The sequence below is a fragment of the Saccostrea echinata genome, unplaced genomic scaffold, assembly GCF_033153115.1.
Source record: "Saccostrea echinata isolate AGI-Se365-2 ecotype Australia unplaced genomic scaffold, CSIRO_AGI_Sech_v1 ptg000047l, whole genome shotgun sequence".
NCBI classification, from domain to species: domain Eukaryota; kingdom Metazoa; phylum Mollusca; class Bivalvia; order Ostreida; family Ostreidae; genus Saccostrea; species Saccostrea echinata.
In genome coordinates this window covers 9,900,220-9,911,900 of record NW_026889796.1, presented here as the reverse complement: position 1 = coordinate 9,911,900, position 11,681 = coordinate 9,900,220, and the positions used below count along the sequence as shown (strand labels likewise).

General features: G+C 33.9%; 1 protein-coding gene across 1 annotated transcript; it reads right to left on the bottom strand.

Moving 5' to 3' along the window:
* Positions 1–5,803: 5,803 nt before the first annotated feature.
* On the bottom strand, positions 5,804–6,881 carry LOC133202418 (beta-1,3-galactosyltransferase 5-like). Its single transcript, XM_061338235.1, has one exon. It carries the CDS (start codon positions 6,855–6,857, stop codon positions 5,877–5,879), a length of 981 nt encoding a protein of 326 aa, XP_061194219.1. The 5' UTR covers positions 6,858–6,881; the 3' UTR covers positions 5,804–5,876.
* Positions 6,882–11,681: the final 4,800 nt, after the last annotated feature.

Sequence of the window (11,681 nt, the reverse complement as noted above, 5' to 3'; positions counted from 1 at the left end):
AAACTATGTTTATTGTTATGATGATCAAGGGCATCCCTTGACAAATAGTAGCATTCCTGGGCATCGACGGATAAGCCCTCTTACCGTAAGGAACAGATTGCAAGAGGCCAAAATCCGTCCTCACGTCCTGCTACCCATCCTGTTCTGGTCTGGCGTCACAGTGTTGCGAGGTTAGCGTGGTGTGGGTAGGAGGCATCGTCGTTTCAATTACAGAGATTGAGCGAAAGTTCTGTTTACGTCCAAGTCGAGGTTTCATCTTGACAGTAGTGTCGGTCGTGTTCGGGCTTACTGTCGTGCCGGAGAACGTTACATTGACGCCTGTGTTAATCAGCGCCGTTAATTCGGCGGAGGGAGCATTATGGTCTGGGTTGAATTAAAACCATGGAAGGACCCATTTGATAACAGTGGAGGGCAATTTACCAGGTGTATGCTACTGTGACGAGATTGTACGTCGCACGTCATTCATTCATTCATTCATTCATAAAAACCAGCGTAACGCCATTCTGCAGCAGGATAAAGCATGACCGCACACGTTGATAATGACTTTTTACAGCAGCAAAACATAAATGTGCTACCCCCGATCTGTCTGGATTTATTGCCTTAGAACACGTTTGGGTTGATTTGGAACGACGTCAACGTCAAGAGCCAATCCCCCTGAAACTTGGAAGCTTCGTGTCGTTTTTTATTGCGCATATGGCTGAACATTCCCATGACATTTCTGCATAACCTAATTCGTTCAATGCGTAGTGCAAATTGTGGTGACAAACGCAATTAAGCTTGTGAAACTTATTATTATTATTAAAAAGTGATTAAAATATAGAAAACCTGTCAGACTCTTTACAATCAGGTTTTAATTTGTGTATGAAACTCTTCGAAATGATATGTCTTTGCAGGGGAAAATTGTTCAGTTAATAAAGTCAATCTCTTTACGATTGGATTACGTCACGTTTTGCGCTATAACATGAAACAATTATCTTTGTATAAATACGAAGGAACATGCCTTCATAAAACAGGTCGGGTACACTACCTTTTATGGAAGGCACTTTTCAACACGTGATGATGTTTTCGTCAAACGCATTCTCCAATCAATTGAATGATTCGCAAAGCAAAGTTTTAGACAGCAGTACATGGTGCGCAATTATTTATACATGCAAACGTCAAAGCGTTTGTACAGTATTTTAAGCAATTATTAATCATCTAAAACGTGAGCATGGAACAGTTTTTTTTTTAATATAATCTTTCAATTTCAGCCTTATAAAGTAAAAAAGAAGCTGTACAATTTTTCCGGTGATCAAGTAAATATTATGCAGAAGACCAACAAAAAACGACATGTTGCTGTTGGTTGTAAACACGTAGGAGCCTGTCATGCTTTGCGATTCATTCAGGGTTTGACGAAAACATAGTCACGTGTTGAAAAGTGACTTCCATAAAAGGTAGTGTACCCGACCTGTTTAACTGACGTCAGAAAATGTTGTGGTCTCGACCTGTACATAGTCCACTGTGCTACCACCTCTGCAAAGTTAAGCCTCCCATAGATTTATCACTGCCAACACGGCCATTTACAAAATAAATATCATTGTTTATTATTATTTTATAATCAAATTTATTAACATGGACATCTTTTACTACCTGTTGAGAGGATCTGGGAATCATCAAATATAATAGTTTTCAATGGCTCTCCTAAAATATCCTCAAATTTATAGAATTAAGGGGACGACTATTTGATTCTGGGGGAGTGGCAGATTTTTTAAATAAATAGTCTGTCATCGAAAATGTAGGAAATAAATAATCCGTCCTCGACGGGCATGAAAGTAAATCGTCTGTCATTGACTGGTGCTCCCCCCTCCCGGAAATAGACATTTAGAGTTTGGATGGCTTTTTCTTGGTCAGATATTTTTCAGCGAAAAAGAAAATAAATAATCTGTCCTCAATTATCTTGGAAATAAATAATCCGTCCTTCATCGACATGAAAATGTATAATCTGACTCGGAAACCCCCCTCCCTTTAAGAACGAAATGATCGTCCCCTAACTGAAAATCATAAACATCAAACCAGTCAGGTAAATTACTCACTCTGGAGTTAAATTCACCCATTGAACACATAGTACACAACTCCATATATTACATCGCCGTCAGTATTAAGAATGCATGCGTTTATTTATCTTAAGGTATTCAATGTATAAAGACGGGATTTTGAACAATTTGATTCATATTAAACTAGTTAAAAATGCATTGCTAGATAACAATGAAAGTGAAATGAACCAAATTCGCATGACAGATAGCATGTAAGAAGCCATTCCTTTTGCACCTTAAAAGTTTTTAAGAGTTATCTGATGAAAAGAAGAAAATTTTAATTTTTTCAAAATATCTATGGTGAATGATTCATTTTATTTCATATTATAATAAAGAGAGAGTTTATGCATATATTCACCAAGAAATTTGTATGAAATTCAAATCACTTTTTACAATATCTTAATAACACATGCGCTGCCTGTAGACTTCAACTTCAAGGTACATGTACAATTAACTATACAATAATCAAAATTTGGTAAATCCCTTTGGTGGAGTATTTTTGTTTGATAACACCTTCAAAATGCTACCATGATTTAAAAATTGGACCATTCATTTATTAGGTATAAAAAATGGTAGTTACACATTGAATACCTGAAACAAAAGAATATATTTACAAGTACTATTTAGTATTTTCACGTGTTTTACCAGAGTTTATCACATGTTTTCTCCTTTTTACAGTGAATATAGCTCATAGACTATCGTTTTCATATCCACGGTTGTGACGACATACTGGTTTTTGAGTGGATTTGATGAAGTCATATATTGTGGATTCACATAATTAAATAAAACAACGTAAAACATTAAATAGCTTTATTTAAAACGTCATAAAAAGAATCCCCCATGGTTTGTGGATGGATATGATTTTTTTTATCCAGCCACAGAGATCCTTCATGTATACTAGTATATCTCTTACAGCTAAAATAACATCACCTGACCGAACTTTTGACACTGTGTATTTTTCATAAATGTATAGCGTAAAACCTGGCATATGAATTATAACAGCGTCATCTGTTTCTGTTTCGCTGAAGCCGATATCAAATTTGGATATGAAATGCCATGCTTTGAACTTAAAGAAGATGACCATTAGACATTATTAATATAATTTAAAATGCTCCACTGACTTCAGAAGAAAAGAAAAGAAATATTTATTCAATAATTTTTTTTAACATATAAACAGATTTTTATAAATGCAGCTACATGAAGTATCTTAAATAGTAACATACAAATATAATTTATTGTGTGAAAATTGTCAATATTTATATTTCAAGGTGTTGAGCTTACCTACGTATGAAATAATTTGAGATTTTTAATTCATAAATTGATTGAAATTCACTTTTAATTAAATTTTAAAGGACAAGCAATAAAAACATTGTATACATGTACATGCAGATCTTGTTTTAAGTTTTAAGAACTTGTGCCCGATCCTTTTGTTGTAATATCTAATAAACAATAAAATATGTTCAAATCAAAATCTTGTATTGAGGAAACACACTAACATTAAAAGCTGTCAAGCTGATCCCAGATAATAAGTTTATTAAAAAAAAATAAATACACAATATTTAATTAAATTACGTTCATTTGATTTAATGATAGTTTGCAAAAATGTTGAGCATATACTATGCTCTGTATTCATTTAAAAGTATTATGAATATGTGCAAAAATGAAAATGTTATTTGTGATTTGTAATTTAATTAATTACTTTTACAAAGTAATTGTTATTTAATTATTAGCATGCCTTAAATCTCTGTAAATAAACTGAAGAAAAAGACAAAGTAAAAAATTATTGCAATTAATTACTTTTCAATGTAACCCCACCCTTGTAATCTGAAGCTTGCAAGCGGATTTGCTTTAAGGTGAAAAAGACCTCATCGTCTTTAGTAATGCTCATCAAGTATTGATATTCAATGAGCTTTTCAGATTACAAACAGTAGTAAAGTACATGTATCTGATGGGCTACGCTGTTCATGTTTAGTTGATCGATATAATGTACACCTCAGAAAAGAGACTAATCATAGATAATAAAAATTCCTAATAGGTTGATTATTATTGTATCATTGCTGCGGTGTTTTTCCTTTGATGTCCACTGTGTTTTTATTTTTGATACACCATGACTAACTGTGCTCTAACAACCATGCTCTATCAAGATAGAACACGCCAGGGTAATGATGCAACAATTCTAATGATCCTTGACCTTACATAGATAAAGAAAAAGAATATAAACAAAGTAGCTGACTTAATAAGCAAAATACAAGCACATATAAACATAGTGAAGGTAAAGCTTTCCTCAGATCTACATAAAAAATTCTAAATTTTGCACGTCAATTTTTAAATCCAAAACGAAATTCACACAAGCACATTTTTATAAATGAATGTTTTCTTTTCTCATAAACTTGAAGCGTAACAAACCACACACAATCCCTGTTTTCTAATTCCAACACAAATCGCTGCTTCCAGTAATTTAGAGAATCGCTGTTCATCTCGGTCAAAAGTGGACATTTCCCCGTGCCGCACGCCACTCCTTAGCTTGAACGTTTCGAGTGTTAGGATATTTTTTGAGAGTCTATCAAACGCTGAATTTCATAATCGGACACTTGTACAAACCTTTCATTTTTCGTCTTGGTGTCGACCTCAGGACTGGTGAAATTAACGCACTCAACTCAGTATCAATCATGTATAAAATATCTCCTATATCGAAATCCATAGGTTCAGTTTTGAGTTCCGGTAGATCAAACGTCATACTTCCCAAAGAATCTTCAACCTGCATCTGGTTTGCTAACTGATCTAAGGAATTTTCCTTCATAATTTCGGTTTCCGTATCTATAAGAATTGCGAAAGCATAAAATCACAACCGTCATCCATGGCGTTCAGAATATGAATGGACGAGGTAGAAAGTTCAAGAAATACAGCGCGCTATACTTTTCGAATCACGTGCTTTTTTTTTCATTGGTTGTATAAAATGGTATGATGAAATTTTGATAGATCATGGCTAATTCAGTGCATGAGAATATGTAGTTGAATTACGTGCTATTAACGTGAAATTGATAGAACATGGGTAGCTTAATAACTGAGAACAATGATACAAAACATATAGAGTACCTTTTAACTCGTGCATCTTCAGAAATCAGACTCGGGGGACAAGTCCCCTCGTCTGATATCTGAAGATACACTCGTTAAAAGGTACTCTATATATTACATATCAACTCTTAAGAGGCGTAGTGAATGAAGCTATTTCTTGCATATTCAAAAGTCAAATTTCTGCAGTCAAAATGTTAAAGTTTTATTAATTATTTTCACTCATTTCAATGCGAGAACCACGCGTTTTTTCCCCTCCATCTAGCGATTAATGATTTAAAATCAAATTCTCCCTCACGGAGTTTTTGCGAAAACGGGTACATGTATGCCCGAAATCAAGTAGGCTATGATCCTTCCGGGCGACTCTGAGCGGAAATTTTCGATGCGACATCGGATTTTAAGAAATGTACACCGGTGTTTCTTTACAAGCGAGTAAACTGTTTTGTAAGATAATTAGGCTGTAAATGCCGAATTAAAGAAAAATGCGTTACCTTTAGAGTACTTATTTATGGAACATGGCAAATTTTGTAATAAGTTTTTGTAATGCTATGCCGAAAATCATTTAAAATATCTATAATTTTCTAAAATACCAAATTTAATGTGAAATTCTTCTCTCAATTCACATAATGTTTAGAAATCAATTAAACGATAGTTTCATTCAAATAAAAAATTTAAAGTTCAAATAAAAACGCGCATTTTATCATATTTTCCTCCTCTGAAAGTCCATAAAGTTTATTGATCATTTTTGGATGATCTAGGCGTAGCTTTCATAAGTTCATTCCACATCAGTTTAATATCGTTTGGAGAAAAATGATGCCCAGTTATCCTATCCTGAAAGTTTGCTCCATTTATTTTCCCGCTACTCCTACCTGAATCAAACCCGGAGACGTGAACAGCTTTAGCACCGACTGCTTCTCTACAAATCCCCGTTATATAAACATCCTCTATAAATAATGATGGCAGGTACTTTGTCGTGTTAAATAATGCTGACATGATATCACCTGTGATAATGTATGCGGTGCCACTAATATAAGACGGATACTTGTCTTTTGGATATTGTTTCTTGGAGACGTACCACTTTGACCCTGGGTCTCGGAATGGCACAGAATACGAATTCTTGACTCCCAGTATGGAGTTTTTCGGTTTCGTTCTTCGTAACAAATTGACTAAATTTTGAATATTTATGAACATGTCGTCATCTGTTTTTAAGACGTATTTAGCAGCTGGACAATTTAAGTTTGCCCATTTAAGCAATGCCACGGACTTGTTGGTTAAATTGTCATAAGTTTCCTGGAAGTTTTCTTGCACCAAATCTTTATGAAGTCTTCCTTCTTTATCCAGCTTTCTTTTAATTGTGTCATTAAGAGTCCTTCCCGTCAGAAACACCAGCTTCATCTTGGCATCAGTACTGTTTATATTTCCCCACGTTGTCCTAACAGCATCTCTTTGCTCAAAATTCCAAGCTGAACTCGGAATCAATATGAGTAATTCTACTTCTTCTTCACACTTGTCTGGAATAACTTGCCTCTTTTCTAAGTAAGATGAAAAAAATTTGATACCTGTCATATCCCGTGCGTTTATAACTGAGTTGGAGAGAGTTTCTATCAAATTTGGCCGCCGAGAGTAGAACGCAGAATATAGAAGTAATGTGAAGAAAATAAAAGTGTTTGTCGTCACTAAAAATAAACCAAATTTACGATGTCTCTTAAACATGTCTTCTGTCGCATAATCCACCACCACTTTGTTGTCACTTTTGCCTGCTTTCTTTCAATTTAGCCTGTAAATATGACTGCAGTTTAAGTCAATATCAGTTTTTTTTTTAACAAAACGGAAGTTCATTCAAAAGCGCATGTATGTCATAGCAGTGTGCATCACCGCAAGGAAAACCATACTGAACGTTAATAAATTATCTGTGAAATATCTTGTAAAAATATTTTTGGAATAGTTTATTTACGTTCTATTTCTACAAAATGTTAACGGAGGAAAACTGTAACATATTCTCTGCCATAAAGCTTTAAAAAGAACAAGTTAACATTTGAATGAGTTCGGAACAATGAAAAATTAGTTATCATCAAACACCTGTTATTGTATGCGTTTAAAACTAGTATTGATTTTAAGTGATAGCATACGTAATTTAAATAATAAAAAAAAGGTCTCGATTTTTAAAAAAAAAAATTAAATTCTCATTTTTTTTTATTGTTGTATCATATCGCTGAAAAAATGATTGTTTTATCTATACATCTTATTAGATATTGGTCATTTTCTAGAGCTCCAACAGCATAGTATGACGACAGAGTACGGTAAAACACGCTTATAGCGAACATGTTTATAATGAATTGACGCTTACAACAGTGATTTTCATTCTCCTTGACTAAATATATTGTAAACTTAACGGATACAACGAATTACGCTTATAATGAAGCAAAATTATCGGTCCCTGGCACTTCGTTATAATCGTGTTTTACTGTATTATAATAAAAGATAGAGGACATTTTAACAGTGTCATTGAGATTCTATTTTGTCCTTGGGGTTCTTTCCTACATACTCACTTTGGAAAAGGGGTCCTACTCAAAATTTAGGCATAAGGGAAAATAATTATAAAAAAAACTTTTAACTGGCAAACAAATATACAGATAAATGAAATCATATTATGCATATTTTGTGGTCCCAAATTTCGTCTGTATGCGAATTATCCCGCGTTTCCAATTATCGTTGATGTCCTGGCATACCCAACAAACTAGACAGTGATTTCTTAATGAAATGTAAAGATAGCAAACAGTAATCAAGCTCAAAAGTCCATTGAAACAATATAATACAAATTTGGAGCTGAGCAAATATGAACTTCTAAACACATCAGAGGTCGGATCAGGTGCCATAGAGGAGTTAGCATCCCCTGTCGACCGGTCGCCCCACCGGGTGCTCCTTGTCATGATCGGGAAAACAGAAAAAATCGTAGACAATCCGAAATATAATGACCTAACAATTTATTTGAAAAACGTCAGCCAATATTCGACTTAAGGATTATTTTGTTGCGAAGTTATCTCTCTTCTTAGAGGGTCGTTACACCTTAAAATGCATCTGCATAAAAAGAAAAGATTTGCTCTCTTGTCTTCAAATTGTTTGAAACATTTTAAAAAAGTGAAATAGAAAAAAAGAAATCAAAAAAAAAATAGTTGTAATCTATTACTTCCTTGTGACCAGTGTGTATGTTGTAAATCAAAATCGATGTGTATCCTGGTTTCAACCTGGCTTCTTTAAAAATTTATCATAACAATCTATTCATAAATTTTATCTTATTGATTTTTTCTTATGCCTGATAAGGGCCCACATTTGGCTCTTACTGTACAATTTTCCTTGAATTTTTAATCTCCCAAATATGATAACGATAGTTTTTGTCAATCGCAACTTCTCGGGCTTTTCCGGCATGCGGAAAAACCTCGAATGTTTCGAAGGCATCCATAACAACCCCCTTTTCATAAACATTGAAATAAATGTGGGGCGACCCTCATATGTAGAAACTTGAGCAAAAGTTCATTGAATGCAACGATATCACATGAAATATACCTCCTAGGGGACAATCAACTCTGTATTAGCCATACGTAAATTAATAGAAAGTGACTCCATTTTGTATGAAATTTTAACATCCGGTGATGTAAATACATTCGAGGTATTTTTCCGAGCTTGTCGGAAAGGCCCGAGAAGATGCGATTGCAGTTTGTGTAAAACAATAACAGAATTCGAGCGTCATCATGGTAGTCACTAGTGCAAAGATATATTTAGAATCAAAAGCTGCAAGTTACAGTGTTGATCATATATATATTTCCTTCAAACGAACGATATTAACGTCCTTGATTGGCCCGCTATGTCGCTAGACTTAATGAGGTTCGCTCCTGAGCTTTTGAGCAGATTCATATCTTAACCTATAATTCAAAAATAAAGTTTTAATTCTTACAATAAATTTCGATTCTACAATGCTAATTAAACTATATTCAGTTAAAACCTCATGATTAAATTCCATACCAAAAGCATTAATTAAGGAACTATATTTTGTGGTGGAAGGTTTTTTTTAGAAGAAAATGATCATTTTTTCTCTTTTGAAGTATTTTAGGTATGTTAAGTTTGGATTCCTATTTCTACACGCAGTCTGCACACAGACTTATTTTGTGCAGTAAACTGTTTCATACTGGTCCTAAATTATATATCAAATAGACTTTCATGAATTCCATCATCATATTTGATAAATATAGCAAATATACTGTGAAAATCAAGAAAAAATATCCCTATTTTAAGCTTAAAATTAGCACTATTTTAGTAATATCTAAAAATTAACATCACAAACCCCCACTTTTTATTTTCTTTTCTGAATATATCAGATACTTTTAACCATTATTCTTAAATTTAGTAATATGGCATTACTTTCAATTGATTTTTTTTGCTTCTTAAAGTTTTCATGCCAGAAAAATGAAATTGTTTGAGTGCAAAAAGGTCAATTAATTGAACATGCGGAGTAATTTGAAAAATTTTTCGTTGTCAGAAATTTTAATGTCTCTATTCAAGATGAAATAGGACTGTGTTTGTTCCCATAATTTATTTGAATAAAAAATATTGGAGGAAAACCTTTAAAAATTGATTTATGTGCAAGACGTATTTACAGTGCAAAAAGGTCAAACTAAATGCTCTGTAGCGCCAAAAGAAGCGCATTGACCCCCATTTTTTGTTTTGATTTTTAGTTAAGCTATGTGTATTAATTCTAAAAATATACTTGATAAAAAATTCTCATTACTTTTGATGGCAGGATCCAACCTCCTTAAATCCAATCGAGCATTTGTGGGACGAGGTGGGAAGACGTGTGCGCAGCCGCCAGCCTCAGCCCCAGAACCCGGAGGAACTTGGGAGAGCCTTGTTGGCAGAGTGTGTCTGCCAGTCAATGACACGTCACCTTCGCGCCGTTATCAGGGCCAATGGAGGCCACACTCGGTATTCGAGACCAAAACCACAATTTTGACCCACCCCTCTTTGACATTCTTTTCAAATGTAGCCTTTTTGTGAATAAAATGATGTTAAAAATCAAAGAACATTTGGGATTTAACATGGTAGATTATATACCAGAAATAATTTATTTGTTAAATCTATGAATAAATTTACAATGCAGAAAATTATCAAGCATTGCGTTTCTAAAGCCCGTCAGTAAAAAAAAAAAAAAAAAAAAAAAAAAAAAAAAAAAAAAAAAAAAAAAAATATATATATATATATATATATATATATATATATATATATATATATATATATATATATATATATTTTTTTTTCCCGGAGGTCGTAATACCCCCCCTCCCCAAGGAAAAACGCTGTACGGCCGGACCTGATATGGGATATTCATGGGTGATGTATGGGATTATAGCCAGCATTCACCAAATACGATATAAGAGCAAACACAACTACTGAGATAAGCTAAATAATGTTTTAGCTAAATAAATTACAATCATAATGCGTAATACTAGCAATGCTTTTATGCCTGTACTAAGAAATGTAGCAAAAGACCCATGACCACAACGCTCACCCTCATAAGCTTGGCCGGGTGTTTTGAAGAATATTTTTATAGGATGTTCCTATTTATTCCTATAGTCAAACTTTGATGTCCTATTGCATAGTCGTTGGAAGCAAATTGAGAAGAGGTGGGGGGGGGGGGGGGCTAAACCAACAACAACAAAAAAAAATGTTTGGGAGGCCAAGCCCTAATTTTCAATGTCTATCTTTGCAAAAAAGTGGAGGGGGGGGCTAAACCCCCTTAGCCCCCCCCCCCCCCGGTTTCGACGCTTATGTATTGTGACTGCATAACTTACTCCTGCATGGTGCAATGACTTATACGCTTTTGAGGGGATTGTATAAATGATGATTGTATAAATGTGGTCCTGCTGTTCATCATCAGAATTTTAAAGAATTTCGATATACATATGTATATCCCTATTCGACTCCAAATGTGAAGCCACCCTAGCACCAGAAGATTTTTACCTGTATAGTTTTACCCCTTCGTGTGGCCTCATCCTATTTTCCCGCTGCATTTCATTTCCGGAATTTTGCATAGCATTTCCGATATTTTTTTAAATTTCATTTCTGACAATTTTTATTTTCATTTCCGACATTTATTTTTTTTTTCATTTCCGGAATTTTTGCAGGGTACCAAAGTTAACCAAGTTGGTGGAAATGGAATTCTAAAAGACTTTATTTCGAACCACATTTTCAAAATATGCCTTATGATTTCCATCCAAACATATCTGATTTCAAACTTAAACTGAACATTTGAAAAGGAGATGAGCGAAATTCCACAATACTTACAAGTGCCTAAGGGAAAGAAAATAATCTTTTATTTTCGCTTCGTTGATAGGTAGGCAAAACTCTTTATTTAGATTTCAAAGATTTATTTATGATTTATTCTTTAAATTTTTATAAGTGAAGTCTTCAATCTTGCTTTCATTGCCTAAAAGTACCACCTGAAAAATGTCGGAGATGAAAAGTTGAAAATGTCGGAAATGAAAA